The following is a 23,717-nucleotide window of genomic DNA, read 5'->3' as shown; positions in this document are numbered from 1 at the left end:
GGAGGGTGGTGGCAGTATGGAGGAGGGTGGAGGCAGTATGGAGGAGGGTGGAGGCAGTATGGAGGAGGGTGGAGGCAGTATGGAGGAGGGTGGAGGCAGTATGGAGGAGGGTGGAGGCAGTATGGAGGAGGCTGGAGGCAGTATGGAGGAGGGTGGTGGCAGTATGGAGGAGGGTGGAGGCAGTATGGAGGAGGGTGGAGGCAGTATGGAGGAGGGTGGAGGCAGTATGGAGGAGGGTGGAGGCAGTATGAAGGAGGGTGGAGGCAGTATGGAGGAGGGTGGAGGCAGTATGGAGGAGGGTGGAGGCAGTATGGAGGAGGGTGGAGGCAGTATGGAGGAGGCTGGAGGCAGTATGGAGGAGGGTGGAGGCAGTATGGAGGAGGGTGGAGGCAGTATGGAGGAGGGTGGAGGCAGTATGAAGGAGGGTGGAGGCAGTATGGAGGAGGGTGGAGGCAGTATGGAGGAGGCTGGAGGCAGTATGGAGGAGGGTGGTGGCAGTATGGAGGAGGGTGGAGGCAGTATGGAGGAGGGTGGAGGCAGTATGGAGGAGGGTGGAGGCAGTATGGAGGAGGGTGGAGGCAGTATGGAGGAGGGTGGAGGCAGTATGGAGGAGGGTGGAGGCAGTATGGAGGAGGGTGGAGGCAGTATGGAGGAGGGTGGAGGCAGTATGGAGGAGGGTGGAGGCAGTATGGAGGAGGGTGGAGGCAGTATGGAGGAGGGTGGAGGCAGTATGAAGGAGGGTGGAGGCAGTATGGAGGAGGGTGGTGGCAGTATGGAGGAGGGTGGAGGCAGTATGGAGGGTGGAGGCAGTATGGAGGAGGGTGGAGGCAGTATGGAGGAGGGTGGAGGCAGTATGGAGGAGGGTGGAGGCAGTATGGAGGAGGGTGGAGGCAGTATGGAGGAGGGTGGAGGCAGTATGGAGGAGGGTGGAGGCAGTATGGAGGAGGGTGGAGGCAGTATGGAGGAGGGTGGAGGCAGTATGGAGGAGGGTGGAGGCAGTATGGAGGAGGGTGGAGGCAGTATGGAGGAGGGTGGAGGCAGTATGGAGGAGGGTGGAGGCAGTATGGAGGAGGGTGGAGGCAGTATGGAGGAGGGTGGAGGCAGTATGGAGGAGGGTGGAGGCAGTATGGAGGAGGGTGGAGGCAGTATGGAGGAGGGTGGAGGCAGTATGGAGGAGGGTGGAGGCAGTATGGAGGAGGGTGGAGGCAGTATGGAGGAGGGTGGAGGCAGTATGGAGGAGGGTGGAGGCAGTATGGAGGAGGGTGGAGGCAGTATGGAGGAGGGTGGAGGCAGTATGGAGGAGGGTGGAGGCAGTATGGAGGAGGGTGGAGGAGGGAGGAGGGGGGAGGCAGTATGGAGGAGGGTGGAGGCAGTATGGAGGAGGGTGGAGGCAGTATGGAGGGTGGAGGCAGTATGGAGGAGGGTGGAGGCAGTATGGAGGAGGGTGGAGGCAGTATGGAGGAGGGTGGAGGCAGTATGGAGGAGGGTGGAGGCAGTATGGAGGAGGGTGGAGGCAGTATGGAGGAGGGTGGAGGCAGTATGGAGGAGGGTGGAGGCAGTATGGAGGAGGGTGGAGGCAGTATGGAGGAGGGTGGAGGCAGTATGGAGGAGGGTGGAGGCAGTATGGAGGAGGGTGGAGGCAGTATGGAGGAGGGTGGAGGCAGTATGGAGGAGGGTGGAGGCAGTATGGAGGAGGGTGGAGGCAGTATGGAGGAGGGTGGAGGCAGTATGGAGGAGGGTGGAGGCAGTATGGAGGAGGGTGGAGGCAGTATGGAGGAGGGTGGAGGCAGTATGGAGGAGGGTGGAGGCAGTATGGAGGAGGGTGGAGGCAGTATGGAGGAGGGTGGAGGCAGTATGGAGGAGGGTGGAGGCAGTATGGAGGAGGGTGGAGGCAGTATGGAGGAGGGTGGAGGCAGTATGGAGGAGGGTGGAGGCAGTATGGAGGAGGGTGGAGGCAGTATGGAGGAGGGTGGAGGCAGTATGGAGGAGGGTGGAGGCAGTATGGAGGAGGGTGGAGGCAGTATGGAGGAGGGTGGAGGCAGTATGGAGGAGGGTGGAGGCAGTATGGAGGAGGGTGGAGGCAGTATGGAGGAGGGTGGAGGCAGTATGGAGGAGGGTGGAGGCAGTATGGAGGAGGGTGGAGGCAGTATGGAGGAGGGTGGAGGCAGTATGGAGGAGGGTGGAGGCAGTATGGAGGAGGGTGGAGGCAGTATGGAGGAGGGTGGAGGCAGTATGGAGGAGGGTGGAGGCAGTATGGAGGAGGGTGGAGGCAGTATGGAGGAGGGTGGAGGCAGTATGGAGGAGGGTGGAGGCAGTATGGAGGAGGGTGGAGGCAGTATGGAGGAGGGTGGAGGCAGTATGGAGGAGGGTGGAGGCAGTATGGAGGAGGGTGGAGGCAGTATGGAGGAGGGTGGAGGCAGGATGGAGGAGGGTGGAGGCAGTATGGAGGAGGGTGGTGTCAGTATGGAGGAGGGTGGAGGGAGTTTGGAGGCAGTATGGAGGAGGGTGGAGGCAGTATGGAGGAGGGTGGAGGCAGTATGGAGGAGGGTGGAGGCAGTATGGAGGAGGGTGGAGGCAGTATGGAGGAGGGTGGAGGCAGTATGGAGGAGGGTGGAGGCAGTATGGAGGAGGGTGGAGGCAGTATGGAGGAGGGTGGAGGCAGTATGGAGGAGGGTGGAGGCAGTATGGAGGAGGGTGGAGGCAGTATGGAGGAGGGTGGAGGCAGTATGGAGGAGGGTGGAGGCAGTAAGGAGGAGGGTGGAGGCAGTACGGAGGAGGGTGGAGGCAGTACAGAGGAGGGTGGAGGCAGTATGGAGGAGGGTGGAGGCAGTATGGAGGAGGGTGGAGGCAGTATGGAGGAGGGTGGAGGCAGTATGGAGGAGGGTGGAGGCAGTATGGAGGAGGGTGGAGGCAGTATGGAGGAGGGTGGAGGCAGTATGGAGGAGGGTGGAGGCAGTATGGAGGAGGGTGGAGGCAGTATGGAGGAGGGTGGAAGCAGTATGGAGGAGGGTGGAGGCAGTATGGAGGAGGGTGGAGGCAGTATGGAGGAGGGTGGAGGCAGTATGGAGGAGGGTGGAGGCAGTATGGAGGAGGGTGGAGGCAGTATGGAGGAGGGTGGAGGCAGTATGGAGGAGGGTGGAGGCAGTATGGAGGAGGGTGGAGGCAGTATGGAGGAGGGTGGAGGCAGTATGGAGGAGGGTGGAGGCAGTATGGAGGAGGGTGGAAGCAGTATGGAGGAGGGTGGAGGCAGTATGGAGGAGGGTGGAGGCAGTATGGAGGAGGGTGGAGGCAGTATGGAGGAGGGTGGAGGCAGTATGGAGGAGGGTGGAGGCAGTATGGAGGAGGGTGGAGGCAGTATGGAGGAGGGTGGAGGCAGTATGGAGGAGGGTGGAGGCAGTGTATGTCATTTATGACACTAATGAGCAATATGAATATTATTATTCACAGAATTCTGTGCAGAGAAATAAAGAGAATGTGGGGTTACTGAGGTGGGGTTACTGAGGTGGGGTTACTGAGGTGGGGTTACTGAGGTGGGGTTACTGAGGTGGGGATAATGAGGTGGGGTTACTGTGGTGGGGTTACTGTGGTGGGGTTACTGAGGTGGGGTTATTGAGGTGGGGTTACTGAGGTGGGGTTATTGAGGTGGGGTTATTGAGGTGGGGTTACTGAGGTGGGGTTACTGAGGTGGGGTTATTGAGGTGGGGTTACTGAGGTGGGGTTACTGAGGTGAGGTTACTGAGGTGGGGTTACTGAGGTGGGGTTATTGAGGTGGGGTTATTGAGGTGAGGTTACTGAGGTGGGGTTACTGAGGTGGGGTTACTGAGGTAGAGTTATTAAGGTGGGGTTACTGAGATGGGGTTACTGAGGTGGGGTTACTGAGGTGGGGTTGAGGTGGGGTTACTGAGGTGGGGTTACTGATGTGGGGTTAGTGTGGTGGGGTTACTGAGGTGGGGTTACTGAGGTGGGGTTACTGAGGTGGGGTTGAGGTGGGGTTATTGCGGTGGGGTTACTGAGGTGGGGTTACTGAGGTGGGGTTACTGAGGTGGGGTTACTGAGGTGGGGTTATTGAGGTGGGGTTACTGAGGTGGGGTTACTGAGGTGGGGTTATTGAGGTGGGGTTACTGAGGTGGGGTTATTGAAGTGGGGTTACTGAGGTGGGGTTACTGAGGTGGGGTTATTGAGGTGGGGTTATTGAGGTGGGGCTACTGAGGTGGGGTTACTGAGGTGGGGTTACTGAGGTGGAGTTATTGAGGTGGGGTTACTGAGGTGGGGTTACTGAGGAGGGGTAACTTAAGTGGGGTAACTGAGGAGGGGTAACTGAGGTGGGGCAGCTGAGGAGGGGCAGCTGAGGTGGGATAACAGAGGTGGGGCAACCGAGGTGGAGTAACTGAGGAGCCTCGAACATTTACAGGAGTAAGAGAAGGTAAGTGATGTTTATGGCAGACATCATGTTGAGGTGTGAGCAAGGTAACATTTGTGAAAGGATTTAGGGAAACTGTTTAGCCAGACTCGAGTCCTAGAGGTAGGTAGTACAGTGCCTGGATGCCCAAGTTTGAACGATCATTTGAGTTTTGATATCTGTGTTACTTTTTTGGGTCACCTTACCTTGGCTGGAGGAAGGTGCACTTAATAGAAGAAAAATTATTCATGGTTTCAAGACTAATGAGTCCTGTAAGAAGCTAAGCCTCGTAAACTGCAGAATTCAATTCCATAATTACAACAGTGTTGAAGAGTGGTGACTAACCATCCTCTGCTCACTGCTGACAGCCATGTAGAGAGTGTACTTAGTCAGGACACCATTGACCTTCAGTGGAGCCAGCCATGTCACAAGGATCGTAGTGGAAGAACTCACAACAGCTTTGATCCCCGCTGGAGCATCTGGTACTGAAAGTTCATATGAAAAACTTATAGAATATTCTCAACATGAATAAATGATTCCAGTGAACTGATTTTAAAAGCAAACATAAAATATTTAAAGGTTTCTGGTGCTTCTGCCAGTTTGTACTAGGTAATGTCTTATTTCTGTCAGTCATTTTGTATGTTTGATATATCTTTACCCTATGCATTCAATGCAATTATAAAGTGTACTGAATAAAGCACATGTAGCCTGATTGAGTTTAGTACAGATGTCATAGGCCTGAAACATGTGTACTGAATAAAGCAATTAACATGTGCCATACTGTACATCATGCAGCACTTCAGTTAATAATGGCAGGATTAACATGACTCACAAAATCATAATAACATGATTGCAAACAAATGATGGTACAGGTGGGGCTCAAACTCATGGCAAGTGAGTTGTAAAGCTCCAGGTGTAAAAACCTGGCAAGTGAGTCATAAAACTGCAGTGTGTAAGCCACTGAGCTGGCTGGCCCAGTGGTTTACACAATGGCTTGGAGTTTTACCATTCACTTGCCATGAGTTGGAGCCCCACTCGTACCATGGTTTTTTTTAACCCTTAAACGGTCCAAACGTATATATACGTTCACTCGCGTAGCGCCCCAACTTTTTTGAGGAAAAAAACAATCTTTTCTTTTAAAAGGAAAAAAGAGCATATGGTACCCAGGCATCCCCAATTATTTTAATATGGCATACAGTGAGTGCGCACACCCATTCTCTCATGTCTAGGTGACTCAGGCTTAATGTGGCAATGTTGAATGAATGACAAAGAAAACGTATATATACATTTGGGGCGCTATGCGCGTGGATGTATATATACGTTTGGACCGTTTAAGGGTTAATGGCAGGGTTCAATAAAAAAAATTTTACTATTCAGTCTTGACATAATTTCACTCAATAAAAATTAGTATTATTTATTTCAAGCAGCTCTTTACCTTTTATGTAGTGTGTGATATTACTAAATACCATTACAGGCATGAAACCACTGTGTAAGTTCAGTGTTTACCTGGAGTTTACCTGGAGAGGGTTTCGGGGGTCAACGCCCCTGTGGCCCGGTCTGAGACCAGGCCTCACGGTGGATCAGGTGTCAGCATAGTTGCTGATCCCTGTGTTATATAGCATAGCATATTAGTATCATCCATGTGCTTTAGATAGGAGATCCCTTGTAGGCCTGTGACTTTGTGTGACGTCACGGGATGCACATGTGTAGGCTCGTACCTCTGCCTCCCTCTCACTCGGCGGCAGACCATCCAGACAAGAACACGGCAAGGCTGGGCTCCATTCCTCATCACCTCAGTCTGACAATATATGTTACCATCCAACAAGTGTGTCTACCTTCAACCCTCGATATCTCCATTTAAGAACCCCTACGATACAGGATCTGATCAACCAGGCTGTTACTACTGGCCGGCCGCATGCAAGCTGACGTATGAACCACAGCCCGGTTAGTCAGGTACTGACTTAAGGTGCCTGTCCATTTCTTTCTTGAAGACAGCCAGGGGTCTATTGGTAATCCCCCTTACGTATGCTGGGAGGCAATTGAACAGTCTTGGGCCCCGGACACTTACTGTGTTGTCTCTCAGTGTACTTGTGGCACCCCTGCTTTTCATCGGGGGAATGTTGCATCTCCTGCCGAGTCTTTTGCTTTCGTATGGAGTGATTTTTGTGTGCAGGTTTGGTACCAATCCCTCCAGGATCTTCCAAGTGTATATTATTATGTATCTCTCTCACCTGCATTCAAGGGAATACAGATCAAGGACCTTCAACCATTCCCAGTAATTTAGGTGCCTTATCGCACTTATGTATTCCGTGAAAGTTGTGTGTACACTCTCCAGGTCTGCAATGTCACCAGCCTTGAAGGGGGCCGTTAGTGTACAGCAGTATTCCAGCCTAGAGAGCACAAGCGATTTGAAGAGAATCATCATGGGCTTGGAGTCCCTAGTTTTGAAGGTTCTCATTATCCATCCTACCATTCTCCTAGCAGATGAGGGAGATACATTGTTGTGGTCTTTCAAGGCAAAGTCCTCTGACATTATCACTCCTAGGTCCTTCACATTACTTTTCTGCTCTATTGTATGGCTAGAATTTGTTGTATACCCTGATACATTTTTGATTTCTTCAAGTTTCCCATATCTGAGCAGTTGAAATTTCTCCTCGTTGAACTTCATATTGTTGTGAGTGGCCCATTCGAAGATTTGGTTGATGTCCACTTGGAGTATTGTGGTGTCTTCGATGGAGGTCAATGCCATGGTAATCCGGGTGTCATCCGCAAAGGAAGACATGGAGCTATGACTTACATCTCTGTCTGTGTCAGAAATGAGGATGAGGAATAGAATGGGAGAGAGCACTGTTCCTTGTGGAACAGAGCTTTTTACCGTGGCTGCCTGGGACTTTACTCTGTGTTCTATTTGTCAGGAAGTTATAGATCCATCCACAAACTTTTCCTGTTATTCCTTTATCACACATTTTGTGTGCTATTACACCATGGTCACACTTGTCGAAAGTTTTTGCAAAGTATTTGTATACTACATCTGTATCTTGTTTATTCTCTACAGCATCCAGGACCTTGTCATAGTGGTCCAGTAGCTGGGACAGGCAGGAGCGACCTGCTCTAAACCCATGTTGCCCTGGGTTGTGTAAATGATGGGTATGTAGGTGGTTGGCGATCTTGCTTCTTAGAACCCTCTCAAAGATTTTTTATGATACGGGATGTTAGTGCTATCGGTCTATAGTTCTTTGCAATTGCTTTACTACCACCTTTGTGGAGTGGAGCTATGTCTGTTGTTTTTAGTGTGTGTGGGATAACCCCTGTGTCCATGCTCCCTCCCCATAAAATGCTGAAGGCACGCGATAGGGGCTTCTTGCAATTCTTGATTAACACGGAGTTCTATGAGTCTGGGCCTGGGGCAGAGTGCATGGGAATGTCATTTACTGCCTCTTCAAAGTCTTGTGGAGTTAGGATAGTATCCGAGAGTTTTGGGATGGCCAAATATTGGGCTTTATTCATAAAGAATTCACTTGGGTTGTCGATCCTTAGTCTGGGCATTGGCTCACTGAACACTGAGTCATATTGGGACTTTAGTATCTCAATCATTTCTTGGCTGTCATCTGTGTATGTCCCATCCTGCCTAAGCAGGGGCGCAATACTGGATGTTGTTTTTCTCTTAGATCTGGCATAAGAGAAGAAGTATTTTGTTTTGTTTTTCAATTTCCTTTATGGCTTTTAGTTCTTCCTGTGATTCTTGTCTCCTGTAAGATTCCTTCAGCTTAAGTTCAATATTTACAATTTCAGTGACTAGTGCCTCCCTTCACATTTCCAATATATTGGTCCCACTCAGCAGCTCTGTGACTCTTCGCCTTCGTCTGTATATAGAGCGTTTCTTTCTAGTTTACATCTTCTCTTTCTTTTTCTTAATGGAATGTGTCTTGAGCAGATCTCAAGAACCAAAGAATTCATTTTTTCAAGACAAATGTTCGGATCAGTGTTGTTTAGAATATCTTCCCAGCTTGTTTCATTTAGGACATGGTTTACTTGATCCCACTATGTTTTTGTTATTGAAATTGAATATCGTGAAGAGACCTTCATGACTGCTTACATTTTGCTGGTCAGAAGCCCTGTGCATACATGTCTGTACCTCTATTATTTTGTGATCTGAGTGTATTGTCTTTGATAGTTATATTATGTGTCAGATCGTCGTTGTTAGTGAAGATGAGGTCCGTCCAGCCAGTGGATTTTCTAGTCTTGTAGGCTCTACTGTTTGTTGGTTTAAGGTGAATTTGGTGCAGAGATTTAATAGTTCGTGTGTGTGTGGATTTTCATCTGAGCTGTCTCCTGGGGTGATCTCTGCTAAAACATTGTTTGCTATACTTCTCCATTTTAGGTGTCTCAAGTTGAAATCTCCTAGTAATAAGATGTTTGGGGCAGGAGTTGGGAGATTTTCTAGACAGTGGTCAATTTTCACAAGCTGCTCCTGGAATTGCTGGGAAGTTGCATCTGGAGGCTTGTAAACCACCACAATGAAAAGGTTTTGGTTTACAGTCTTTACCGCCAAAACTTCAACTATCTCATTTGAGGTGTTCAGTAGTTCTGTGCAAATGAGCGACTCTGATGTACAGACCAATTCCCCCTTGTTGCCTGGGATCCATATTTCTTTGTCATAATGATCCTTTATGTGGGTCTCTGTGAATGCTGTAATTGGTCCAAGTTAGACCGTAATGTCATCGTAAGCTCCTCTCTTCTATGTGCAGGTTATTTGTGTATCGTTCCAGTCACGGTATTGTGCTTTTTTTTTTTTTTGTTATTGCAATTGACTCCATGAGCAATCCCTTGATGTAAGGAATTTTGTTTCTTTTGATGGCCTTAGACCCTGCATGTTTGCAAAGACAAATGTTATACAGTGGTCTCTCAATAATAGTCGGGCTCGATAGTCGTCCTTTTCAGAAATTGTTGCGTTATTTTAGTCCAAACGTTGGCTCGCAAATGGTCGGTTGACTCGCTAATCGTCCATCATCCTGGACGCGTACTCATGGCTCTGAGCCGCCTCGGCCTTTCCTTCCCAGCCAGTGTGCCATTGTTTACAAGTGAGCGACGGTTCCCTTACGTGTTCATATGAAATATTTCATAATATTCCATTCATTTTAGTGCTTGCAAGTGCTAAATAAGCTACCATGGCTCCAAAGAAAGCTCCTAGTGCCAAGCCTTTGGTAAAGAAGGTGAGAAATATGACTGAATTTAAGAAAAACATCAATGAACAATATGAAAGTGGGGTACGTGTGGCCAAACTGGCCGGGATGTATAACAAATCCCGTACAACCATATCTTCCATCGTGGCCAAGAAAAAGGAAATCAAGGAGGCTGTTGTTGCAAAGGAGGTAAATGTGCTGACAAAAATGAGATCACCAGTACTCGAAGAGGTTGAGAAGTTATTATTGGTGTGGATAAACGAGAAACAATTAGCAGGAGATAGTCTTATGACGTCGATTATTTGTGAAAAGGCTAGGCACTTGCCTGATGATCTGGTAAAGAAATTGCCTGCAACGAGTACTGATATTTGTGAATTTAAGGCCAGCAAAGGTTGGTTTGAGAGATTTAAGAACCGTAGTGGCATACACAGTGTGATAAGGCATGGTTAGGCTGCCAGTTCGGACAAAATTACAGCTACAAAATTCATAAGTAAATTCATGGAGTACATAGAGGCTGAAGGACTGAAACCTGAACAAGTGTTCAGTTGTGACAAAACAGGCCTCTTTTGGAAGAAAATGCCAAAGAGGACCTACATTACACAGGAGGAAAAGGCACTGCAAGGACACAAACCTATGAAAGACAGGCTGACTCTCATGTTCTGTACTAATGCTAGTGGGGATTTCAAAGTGAAGCCGTTACTAGTGTACCATTCTGAAAATCCCAGAGTGTTCAAAAAAACAATGTTATGAAGAGTAAATTGTGTGTGTTTTGGAGATTTAATAAAAGGCATGGGTCACAAGGGAAATTTTCGTCAAGTGGTTCAATGAAGTGTTTGGCTCTAGTGTGAAGAATTACCTCCTGGAAAAGAAATTGGATCTCAAGTGCTTCCTAGTAATGGACAATGCACCTGCTCATCCTCCAAACTTGGATGACCTAATTCTGCAGGAGTTTGGGTTCATCACTGTAAAGTTCTTGCCTGCGAATACCACTCCTCTCCTCCAGCCCATGGACCAGTAAGTCATTTCAAACTTTAAAAAACTCTACACCAAAGCAATGTTTCAAAGGTGTTTTAATGTGACCTCAGACACTCACTTGACCCTAAGAGAGTTTTGGAAAGAACACTTCAGTATCCTCCATTGCATAAGCCTTATAGGTAAGGCTTGGGAGGGAGTGACTACCAGGACTTTGAACTCTGCTTGGAGAAAATTGTGGCCAGATTGTGTTCACAAGAGGGATTTTGAAGGGTTTGTGGCTGACCCTGATGAGCCTATGTCAGTTGTGAACTCTATTGTGGCATTGGGGAGTTCCATGAGGTTGGATGTGAGTTTGGAGAATGTGGAAGAGTTGGTGGAGGACCACAATGAAGGGCTAACCACTGAGGAGCTGCAAGAGCTTCAGCAGGAACAGCAACAGATCGCAGCTCAGAATCTTGCTGCAGAGGAGGAGGAAGAGAGATGGAAGAAGGTGCCTTCTTCAGAAATTAGGGAGATTTTTGAAATGTGGGGTAGGATGGAAAGATTTATGGAGAAACATCACCCTGAGAAGGATGTTGCAAGCCATATCGGCAACTTGTACAGTGACAGAGTCTTGGCCCATTTCAGGGAAGTTTTAAAGAGACACCAGAAACAGAGCTCTCTGGACATTTTTTGCGAGACAGGACTCCAGTGACTCTCAAGCTGGTCCTAGTGGCATTAAGAAACAGAGAAGAGAAGTAACCCCAGAAAAGGACTTGGTACTTAAGGTGTTGATGGAAGGGGATTCCCCTTCCAAACAGTAACTAATCCAATCTCTCTCCTCCTCCAGTCTTCCATAGACTAAGAAGAATCGCCAATAAAGGTAAATGTTATGCTGTTAATGTTTCATTCACCATGTCCCATTGTATTGTTTATGTACTACATCTATATTTCATGTAAAAAAATTTTTTGTTTTAATACTTCTGGGTGTCAGGAACGGATTAATTGTGTTTACACTATTTCTCATGGGGAAAATTGATTCGAAAATTGTCTTTTTCAATAATCGTTGCACTTCCAGGAACGGATTAATGACAATAAACGAGGGACCACTGTATTGGTGGAATTTAAGGGGTTTCATTTGCTGGCTTTAATATCTGTTGTTCTGGACTAGAGGCAAATGTCCGTGCCTCTGCTCCAGAAGTGTTTTCTGTTGGTGTAGGATTATTGTCATTTCTTGCCAGTCTTTTTTCCCTCCTGGCCCTAAAAAACCTTGTCCCTGGAGAGGTTGTGGCTCCCCTTCTTTGTGCCCCATAGTCTGGCTGGTCTGTGTCTTCTAGTCCCCTTTAGATAATGTGTCTGGCAGTATGCGTTGTAGCATTGTCTTTCAAGGATTGATGAGTGACACATTTCTGGGTGAAATAAGTTACAGGAGGGCAAGTTGCACTCTCCTGTTGTCATGTGGGTGCAGCATTTTTTGGGATGGTCAAAGGTGCATGTCTCACCTATTTTACCAGATATACCATGCCTGCAGATACCCAAGGCATAGTATTTATATATATTGTAATTCTGTTTCCTAGGATTTATTATAGCTGTGTTTGCTGGTGGTGCATTTATTTTTCCTGTTTCCTCCCTATCTTTCACCCTTGTATGGACATCAGTGCTTCCACCAGGTTTTGCTGGTACTGTGTCAACACTATTCCCTGAGGCATCACCCCCTTTTGGTCCATCTCCAGCTGTATCTCTATTTTGAACCTCTGTGGACTGAATAGCATTGTCTTTGCTGTCCTCCAGGACAACACTAGTAACCTCACGAGCACTGTCTTCCAGGACTTCACTAGAACCCTCTGGAGCACTTTCCTTCAGCATTACACTAGCACCCTCAGTACTGTCCTCCAGGACTACACTAGCACCCTCAGCACTGTCCTCCAGAACAGCACTAACACCCTCAGGATCACTGTCCAAGACAGCCCCGTCCCTACCACCCATCGTATTTTCCCAGCTGTCATACCATGATGACATGTCTTACAAGAATGATCTTTTATTGGTGTTTTTGTCTTTTAATATAGAAGTAATTTCCTCATACAGGTGTATCTCATTTGGGCAGACCCAAAAACATCTCTCTGAGTTTATGTCAAGTGTGGTCACTGGTATAAAACCCCTGCATATACCATGGGACCATTGACCACTGAAATAGCAGCAATCCAGGCATGTTTTCGTCCCTGACCCTTTCTGCAGACTACACAGATCTTCATGGTGGTGGTCATCTTACAATACTTGACAACTCTGCTACCTAGCTAGTCTATAATTCCTCGAAGTATTTAATTTTTTGTAACAGATCTTCCAGTTTGGCTTAATTTCCAATGAAAACCATCTGAATCTGCCCAAATCTGGCAAATCCGGAAGAATCCGGTTTGTGGATCACTATATATTTTTACTAACGATCACCTTAACAGTAGATCTGTGAATCTGTAATGTATCTATTTGTTGTAGTTACTGTATGGGTGTTTGATGAGGGCATATAAAGGTCTGTCAGTTAATGAAACCAGTCAAAGGACACCTTGTTATCAACGAATCTGTCAGAATCCGATCACTGGACAAAAACAGGCAATCCAGACAATCCGAGCGAATCCGGATTAGTGGATCACTGGGTGATTTTGGACTAGCTCATGAAAAGGACTACTGGAAAAATATTTAACAGAGTAACATGTGTTCAGTTTGATACAGAAAGTATAAGTTGCATGACTGGTTGTTGATGGCTTCTGTAGATGAAGATTACTGGAGGAACATTTGATTTTCATTGTGTATATTGAGACCGCTGCTAACTACAGGTTAAGTGCATTACCACAAACTGTATACGTCACTCCATCACAATAAGTACTAACATTTGTACAGTGTTTATGGTATTTCTACAAAACTGTACACTTTTCGTATTTCCTCGAGATTTTGCACCTCTTCGTATTACAACAGGAATGTTTGGCCCCTGATATCACTAATTTGCATGTCAGGTACGCTAGCTGACCTGCGTGGGAGGGTTCTGGCGACTGCTGGCAACTGTTTACAAGATGAACCTGCCTCTTTAGGCCTAGCACTTCACTTTTAAATTTCACCTTATCATATACTATATATCTATATACTACGGTACTACTGTGGTGTACACTAACACTGTGTATAACACACTATTAACAGGGAGACTGTCTTTTCTCTGACAAAAAAGTTCTAACATTATTTTACAACAGCACTCTAGGCCTTAAGTTGCCCTCTGAGAGTATGGCTCTGCTTTGTTATTGTACACTAATTCTCCTTTTTGAACTCAGATATTATTTTCTGCTAGATTAGTTCCAAACACTGGAGGGATATATCTTATAAATCTGGCATCTGCCATGAAGCAGAAGAATACTGAGCCTGGTAGCAAGAAATAGCTTTGTCCAACAGAAGGACAGTGTGCTAAGAATGATGAATTCTCCTGATACAGCCAGTATTCAAGATCATGAACTACCTTGTGATCTACACAGTAGAGATGTTCCATCTTCCTCAGTAACAAGGTGTGTTTGTGCATCACAGCCTCCTTACCTGGAGTTTGCCTGGAGAGAGTTCCGAGGTTCAACGTCCCCGCAGCCCGGTCTGTGACCAGGCCTCATGGTGGATCAGGGCCTGATCAACCAGGCTGTTACTGCTGGCCACACACAATCCAATGTACAGACCACAGCCCTGCTGGTCAGGTACTGACTTTAGGTGCTTGTCCAGTGTCTGCTTGAAGACGCCATGGGTCTATCGGTAATCCTCCTTATCTATGCTGGGAGGCAGTTGAATAGTCTTGGGCCCCTAACACTTAGTGTGTTGGCTCTTAACATGCTAGTGACACCCCTGCTTTTCATTGGGGGGATGTTGCATTATCTGCCAAGTCTTTTGCTTTTGTAGGGAGTGATTTTCGTGTGCAAGTTTGGTACTAATCCCTCTAGGATTTTCCAGGTGTATTTAATCATGTATCATTCCAGGGAGCACAGGTTCAGGAACTTCAAGCGCTCCCAGTAATTGAGGTGTTTTATCTCAGTTATGCGCACCGTGAAAGTTCTCTGTACATTTTCTAGGACAGCAACTTCACCTGCCTTGAAAGGTCCTGTTAGTGTGCAGCAATATTCCAGCCTAGATAGAACAAGCGACCTGAAGAGTGTCATCATGGGCTTGGCATCCCTGGTTTTGAAGGTTCTCATTGTCCATCCTGTCATTTTTCTAGCAGATGTGATTGATACAACGTTACAGTCCTTGAAGGTGAGATCTTCCAACATGATCACTCCCAGGTCTTTGACATTAGTTTTTCACTCTATTGTGTAGTTAGAATTTGTTTTATACTCTGATGAAATTTTAATTTCCTCACGTTTACCATATCAGAGTAATTGAAAGTTCTCATCATTGAACTGCATATTGTTTTCTGCAGCCCATTTGAAGATTTGGTTGATGTCTGCCTGGAACCTTGCAGTGGCTTCAATGGAGGACACTGATATGCAGATTTGGGTGTCATCTGCAAAGGAAGACACGGCACTGTGGCTTATATCCCTGTCTATGTCCAATATGAGGATGAGGAACAAGATGGGAGCCAGTACTGTGCTTTTCACAATAGCCGCCTCAGACTTTACTCTGTTGACTACTACTATTTGTGTTCTGTTTGTTAGGAAATTATAGATCCATAGGGATTGGCAGAGAGCATGCATAGTTCCTTTGTATAAAGGCAAAGGGGACAAAAGAGAGTGCAAAAATTATAGGGGGATAAGTCTGTTGAGTATACCTGGTAAAGTGTATGGTAGAGTTATTATTGAAAGAATTAAAAGTAAGACTGAGAATAGGATAGCAGATGAACAAGGAGGCTTTAGGAACAGTAGGGGGTGTGTGGACAAGGTGTTTACAGTGAAACATATAAGTGAACAGTATTTAGATAAGGCTAAAGAGGTCTTTGTGGCATTTATGGATTTGGAAAAGGCGTATGACAGGGTGGACAGGGGGGCAATGTGGCAGATGTTGTAGGTGTATGGTGTAGGAGGTAGGTTACTGAAAGCAGTGAAGAGTTTTTATGAGGATAGTGAGGCTCAAGTTAGAGTATGTAGGAAAGAGGGAAATTATTTCCCAGTAAAAGTAGGCCTTAGACAAGGATGTGTGATGTCACCGTGGTTGTTTAATATATTTATAGATGGGGTTGTAAGAGAAGTAAATGCGAGGGTCTTGGCAAGAGGTGAGGAGTTAAAAGATAAAGAATCATACATAAAGTGGGAGTTGTCACAGTTGCTCTTTGCTGATGACACTGTGCTCTTGGGAGATTCTGAAGAGAAGTTGCAGAGATTGGTGGATGAATTTGGTAGGGTGTGCAAAAGAAGAAAATTAAAAGTGAATACAGGAAAGAGTAAGGTTATGAGGATAACAAAAAGATTAGGTGATGAAAGATTGGATATCAGATTGGAGGGAGAGAGTATGGAGGAGGTGAATGTATTCAGATATTTGGGAGTGGACGTGTCAGCAGATGGGTCTATGAAAGATGAGGTGAATCATAGAATTGATGAGGGGAAAAAGGTGAGCGGTGCACTTAGGAGTCTGTGGAGACAAAGAACTTTGTCCTTGGAGGCAAAGAGGGGAATGTATGAGAGTATAGTTTTACCAACGCTCTTATATGGGTGTGAAGCATGGGTGATGAATGTTGCAGCGAGGAGAAGGCTGGAGGCAGTGGAGATGTCATGTCTGAGGGCAATGTGTGGTGTGAATATAATGCAGAGAATTCGTAGTTTGGAAGTTAGGAGGAGGTGCGGGATTACCAAAACTGTTGTCCAGAGGGCTGAAGAAGGGTTGTTGAGGTGGTTCGGACATGTAGAGAGAATGGAGCGAAACAGAGTGACTTCAAGAGTGTATCAGTCTGTAGTGGAAGGAAGTCGGGGTAAGGGTCGGCCTAGGAAAGGTTGGAGGGATGGGGTAAAGAAGGTTTTGTGTGCGAGGGGCTTGGACTTCCAGCAGGCATGCGTGAGCGTGTTTGATAGGAGTGAATGGAGACAAATGGTTTTTAATACTTGACGTGCTGTTGGAGTGTGAGCAAAGTAACATTTATGAAGGGGTTCAGGGAAACCGGCAGGCTGGACTTGAGTCCTGGAGATGGGAAGTACAGTGCCTGCACTCTGAAGGAGGGGTGTTAATGTTGCAGTTTAAAAACTGTAGTGTCAAGCACCCTTCTGGCAAGACAGTGATGGAGTGAATGATGGTGAAAGTTTTTCTTTTTCGGGCCACCCTGCCTTGGTGGGAATCGGCCAGTTTGATAAAAAAAAAAAAAAAAAAGATCCATCTACCAACTTTTCCTGTTATTCCTTTATCATGCATTTTGTGCACTATTACACCATGGTCACACTTGTCGAAGGCTTTTGCAAAGTCTGTGTATATTACATCTGCATTCTGTTTGTCTTCTAGAGCATCCAGGACCTTGTTGTAGTGGTTCATTAGTTGGGACAGACAGCAGTGACCAGCTCTAAACCCATGCTGCCCTGGGTTGTGTAACTGATGGGTATCTAGATGGGTGGTGATCTTGCTTCTTAGAACCCTTTCAAAGACTTTTATGATATGGGATGTTAGTGCTATCGGTCTGTAGTTCTTTGCTATTGCTTTACTGCCCCCTTTGTGGAGTGGGGCTATGTCTGTTGCTTTTAGTAACTGTGGGATGGCAGTTAATGTTGTTTTTTTAGGAGGGGAGAATGTTTTTTTTTTTTTTAACAAGTCGGCCGTCTCCCACCGAGGCAGGGTGACCCAAGAGAAAGAAAATCCCAAAAAAGAAAATACTTTCATCATCATTCAACACTTTCACCTCACTCACACATAATCACTGTTTTTGCAGAGGTGCCCAGAATACAACAGTTTAGAAGTATATACATATAAAAATACACAATATATCTCTCCAAACTGCCAATATCCCAAACCCCTCCTTTAGAGTGCAGGCATTGTACCTCCAATTTCCAAGACTCAAGTCCGGTTATATAAAACAACCGGTTTCCCTGAATCCCTTCACTAAATGTTACCCTGCTCACACTCCAACAGATTGTCAGGTCCCAAATACCATTTGTCTCCATTGACTCCTATCTAACACGCTCACGCACGTTTGCTGGAAGTCCAAACCCCTCGCCCAAAACACCTCCTTTACCCCCTCCCTCCAACCTTTTCGAGGTCGACCCCTACCCCGCCTTCCTTCCCCTACAGATTTATACGCTCTCCATATCATTCTACTTTGACCCATTCTCTCTAAATGACCAAACCACCTCAACAAACCCTCTTCAGCCCTCTGACTAATACTTTTATTAACTCCACACCTTCTCCTAATTTCCACACTCCGAATTTTCTGCATAATATTTACACCACACATTGCTCTTAGACAGGACATCTCCACTGCCTCCAGCCGCCTCCTAGCTGCAGCATTTATAACCCAAGCTTCACACCCATATAAGAGTGTTGGTACTACAGGTCCTCCATCACAAATCAGGCATCATTGGGACCTGTAGTGTGCAGGATTACTGAGTTTGCCGGATTACAGAGTGGTTATTTTAGAATCACTTAATAAAATTAACCAACTTGTCTTACACAAAGTTCATTGAACATTGGCAAAAATGGAACATTTCCGCTACTATGAGCTCAATATCAAGGTACTTTTTGTCATGAAAGCAATCAAAATCATGTCTATTTCTGTAATATTTCTTCCATTCTATCAAATGAGTCTGAAAAAATGAGAATACAACCATAAAAACCATACGAAAATATACTGCAAAGAGGCGGCTAATGGCTGAGAAGTGAACTCCCTTATTTATCGTCCGTCTTTTTTATTTTTGTTGTACGTTAAGAAGCATCTTTCCATCATACATTGCCCAAGTTTCAACGAGACAGCCCAACAAACAACCGAGAAAAAAAAAACATTTACCAAAAATCATATATGGCAAGCCCAAGCCAGGTACTGGAAATAAGTCACTTTGTCTGACTTTTCTGGGTTATCCTAGGTTCTCTACACATACACTGCTATGTATGATAATCTATGTAACTGTATTTGTGTATACCTGAATAAACTTATTTACTTCTAGTTTGTCAACTGAGTACAAGAAACCGCCCATTCACTTATTTCAACTACCCAATAAAGTGGTCAGAAATTGGCAGTTTGGCCGAATTCACACAAATTTCAACAGATGCCAATTTCAAAATAGGATCCAGAATAAACAATGCAGACATTCCTGGCACTAAAATAACATTTTCTCTGTTAATTAGTCATGGCTACAGACCCCTCTTATATTACTCTTGCTTACCATTTGGAATTTTTATTCACAAAAAAATAGAAGATTTACTGTTATGCAGACTGCTGCATTATTGTAATAATTGTATAAATAATGTCAAGCCATTCTTGACTCCGTACTGGAATCTGGACTGGCAGGCGGACAGGTATTGGACGGTGACGTCATTTGTTTACTCTTGAGCTTCGCTAAAGAATAGAACATTTTCGCTACTGTGAGCGCAATTTCAAGGTACTTTTCGTCATGAAAGCAATCAAAATCATATCTATTTCTGTAATATATCTTTCATTCTATCAAATGAGACCGAAAAAATGAGAATATAACCATAACCATACAAAAATATACCGCTAATGGCTGAGAAGTGAACTCCGCTATTTATGGTCTGATTTCTTTCATTTTTGGTCTACGGTAAGAAGTATCTTTTCATCATACATTGCCCAAGTTTGAATAGGATAACCCAACAAACAACTGAGAAAATAATAATATAATAATAATAATAATAATCATAATAATTATAATAATAATAATAATATCTTTATTTACTACACATACATGTATAATGTATACAGGCCTAGCTGACATCAGTGACATACTACTATATAGAAAGCCGCTTGTTATGATAAGTATTTCAAGAAAATTAGGTCAGTGTCCCAGGATAACACCCACACCAGTCCACTAACACCCAGGTACCCATTTACTGATGGGTAAATGTAGATAACAGGTGCAAAGAAACACGCCTAATGTTTCTACCCTGGCTGGGAATTGAATATTTACCAAAAATCATATATGGCTAACCCAAGCCAGGTTCTAAAAATAAGCCACGTTGACTTTTTTGGGTTATCCTAGGTTCTCTACACATATGCTGCTATGTGTGATAATCTACATAGAGTAAATAACTTTTTTGTTTCATGTTTATGGTGCAGTACGAGTGTATATCACAGTTAACCCTGTGATACACTCTGTTTTCTATAATATAAGCTCCCAAGACAGGGATAGGAGAATGGTATTTGTATACCATATCCTCTTCATACCTCTGTCGAACTGCTCGGTGTTATGCCAAATATTATTTATTCTGGAGTATTTAACATGTTTTATGTTATTTATATTGTTTATTATGTCATATTAGATCAATTGTGATAGGCAAATAAGCTTTAGTGTTGATATTAGCGTAATAATAAAGCATATTCTCCTGCTTCATGAGACTGAGTTCATGACAACCGACAGTGGCTTCAAAGCCACCTTATCTTTAATGGATAATGTACTGTGTAGGTGCTTTACATAATGAGAAGCTTTTATTCATTGGAACCATGGCTAGGGCTAAAAGTAAGCAGGTTAAAACAATAAATGGAGAAAAAGAAATTGGAATGACTTATGGAGCAAGTAACGCCACCAAACAGTACCAGCAGGTTGGTGTGGCGACCCTGGAAATTTGAAATTATGCTAGACAAAATTAGTGCCGAATAACTGAAGGAACCGAATAACTGATTGCAGGATTTGTGATGGTGGACCTGTACTATACTTTCATACATTCCCTTCTTTGCCTCCATAGATACCATTTTTTGACTCCACATATACCTCAATGCACCACTCACCTTTTTTTCTTCATCAATACTGTGATTAACCTCATCCTTCATAAATCCATCCGCTGACACGTCAACTCCCAAATACAGTGGACCCCCGGTTTACGATCAGCTCCCAATGCGACCAATTATTTAAGTGTATTTATGTAAGTGCGTTTGTACGTGTATGTTTGGGGGTCTGCAATGGACTAATCTAATTCACAATATTCCTTATGGGAACAAATTCGTTCAGTAATGGCACCTGAACATACTTCTGGAATGAAATAATATCGTAAACCGGGGGTCCACTGTATGTGAAAACATTCACTTCTTCCATACTCCTCCTCTTCAATTTGATTTCCAATTTTTCTTTATCTAAATCATTTGATACTCTCATCACCTTACTCTTTTCTATGTTCACTTTCAACTTTCTACCTTTACACACATGGTTGTTTAATGTATTTATAGATGGGGATGTAAAAGAAGTAAATGCTAGGGTGTTCGGGAGAGGGGTGGGATTAAATTATGGGGAATTAAATAAATACAAAATGGGAAGTGACACAGTTACTTTTTGCTGATGATACTGTGCTTATGGGAGATTCTAAAGAAAAATTGCAAAGGTTAGTGGACGAATTTGGGAGAATGTGATGTTACTAAATATCACTACAGAAATTTGTCACAATATTTATTGAATTTATTGAATGCTATATTATGTTATAATGTTTGCCTTTGTATTATTTCAGATAAGCATTGTAATGTGTTAAATAAAACTTGTAATAGTGTATTACATACTGTACTTTATTTACTCAAGATATTGTCTAGAAATGCTCATTTCCAATATAAAACTACCTGCTATCAATGGGATTTATATAGTTAGATACTATGGTATTAACCCTTACAGGGTCGGCAGGCCCTCTCTTAAACTTGTTCTCAGGGTCGGAAATTTTTCGAAAAAAAATAATTATTTTTTCTTGTGAAATGAGAATCTTTTCCCGATCATAATGACACCAAAAGTATGAAATTTGATGGAAAACATACGGAATTATGCTCTCACGAAGTTAGCGGTCTCGACGATGTTGATGCATCGGTGATTTCGCCCAATTTGAGCCCTATTTTCGGCCAATTCCAATGTACCAGTTGACAAAAATCTTAACTATTTCACTAGAACTCCATTTTTTCTATCGAATGAGTACAAGAAACCACCCATTTACCGATTTCAACTATCCAACAAAGTGGTCCGAAATTGGCAATTTTGCCAATTTCACACAAATTTCAAAAGATGCCAATTTCCAAATAGGGTCCAGAATAAACAAGACAGACATTCCTCGCACTAAAATAACATTCCCTCTGTTCATTAGTCATGTTCTCAGGCCTCTGTTACATTTCTTTTACTTTCCACTTTGAATTTTTATTCTCACAAAAAATAGAAGATTTATGTTATGCAGACTACTGCATTAGTGTAGAAATGGTGTAGAAATGGTATAAATAATATCAGCGCATTTGTGAAAGAATATTAGATTCACCAGTTCATGTGTATTGGATGCATGGCTTGATTTATTAACTTTTGAACTTTGGCAAAAATCGAACATTTCTGCTGCTTTGAGCTCAATTTCAAGGTACTTTTCTTTGTGAAACCAACAAAAATCATCTCAATTTCCGTAATATGTCTTCCATTCTATAAAATGAGACCAGGAAAACTAGAATACAACCATAAATAGCATACGAAAATACACTGCAAAGTCGCTGTTTTAAACCAAAAACACAGTCGGATTTTTTTTTTCTCATTATGCAGTGTGTGCTGCAGAATTTTTTTTAATACCGTGCACACTGACTACATAGACCCATTCTTTCATATGTAGGCCTACTAGCTTTCTCTCGCTAGATTTGAAGGCGTTAGAATTTATGTGTTCAAGTATGGCACCAACCCTGGCGTGCAAGCTGTACTAGTACGGCACCAGCCCTGAAAGGGTTAATTACATGGACAGAATTTTTATGACTGTAGTGCAATATAATGTTATAAAGAACGAAAAGTTGTGTGTGGAAGATTTTATGAAGCACTAACAAAAACAACAACCTCTTTTAATATACCCTTATGCCACTTTGCAAATCAAAATCAAAATCTTCATTTCTAAGAAGCATTCACACTTCATATGGTTACTGTTATGATTCAATTTTAATTTGATACATTTGCATGATCAAAAGAAAGGCACTTAATATGTAAAGTTCCTTTTGCATCATTCAGAAGAGCCTGGAAAGGTACAGCTGGCAGAAAGTAGTTCTTCATACTATTATAATATGAGTTCAGGTTCCATGAACTATGATAACCCCTGGAGCTGGTAGACAATATAATTCACAGTATCTTACACAGAAAATTGGTTTCATTCTTCATAATGTTATAGTATGCTCAGGTTCCGTTAACCATTAATACCAATAACTACCACTTAGTACCAAAAAAATCGTAGTGGAGATAGCTAAAGTAAAGAGCACTTAAACAAAAAACAAAGCTAAATTGCTAGATAGACACACTTATTTGAAGGTGAGTAGAAGAGTTCTTGTACAGACCCTGGCCAATACATTCCAAGAGAGAGAGATTTGCTCAAATATGATTTCTGGCAAACCAGAAAAATCCTTATCAATACCAACACAGTGAATGTGGACTGCACACACACACACAAAAACACACACACACACACACACACAAAAACACACACACACACACACACAAAAACACACACACACACACACACAGCAGAGGTATGATAAAGCTCACGGTTCAGGGAGTGACCTAGTAGCGACCAGTGAAGAGGTGGGGCCAGAAGCTAGGGCTCGGCCCCTGCAACCTCAACTAGGTGAGTACACACACACACACACACACACACACACACACACACACACACACGAAGAGCAGGTGTAATCTCTCACACATCCTTTCATAATTACCTACATGCATCAGGAACCCAATTATGTCATTGGAAAACTACCAGTATCAGAAATTAAAGAACCATCTGGATGAGACTTGATAGCTCACAAATAGTTATCCAGGAATATTACCCCATACATTTCTACTGGTAAGGACCATAACATCTCTGACTATAAAGCTATATCAAGATGGTTACCACATTTGACTGTATGTTCTTACTGGTATTGGACAAACTGAAACTGTCAAAACACTTACCAAGTTTGAATTTTAGTTTTGTGCTGCAAGTCAGACTAGCGCAAATACCAAGAGGACCACTATGAGCTTTTCTATATGCTTGGCTGACAGACACCCTAACTCTTACATAATGAAGGATAATGACCATCATTGCTCCTTGTTACAGTGTATGTCAAA

At 44.1% G+C, this 23,717-nt stretch overlaps 1 protein-coding gene across 1 annotated transcript in view; it reads right to left on the bottom strand.

Moving 5' to 3' along the window:
* Window positions 1-23,717, bottom strand: part of LOC128687076 (cell adhesion molecule Dscam1) — a 422,243-nt gene that overhangs the window by 75,565 nt on the left and 322,961 nt on the right. The window contains exon 13 of the mRNA XM_070082112.1: window positions 4,745-4,884. Within this exon, the coding sequence (XP_069938213.1) occupies window positions 4,745-4,884 (140 nt within the window). The remainder of the gene's footprint in view (window positions 1-4,744; window positions 4,885-23,717) is intronic.

Source organism: Cherax quadricarinatus, chromosome 7, assembly GCF_038502225.1.
Source record: "Cherax quadricarinatus isolate ZL_2023a chromosome 7, ASM3850222v1, whole genome shotgun sequence".
Classification (NCBI taxonomy): domain Eukaryota; kingdom Metazoa; phylum Arthropoda; class Malacostraca; order Decapoda; family Parastacidae; genus Cherax; species Cherax quadricarinatus.
The sequence above is the reverse complement of the archived record's forward strand: the minus strand, read 5'-3'. Positions and strand labels throughout refer to the sequence as shown.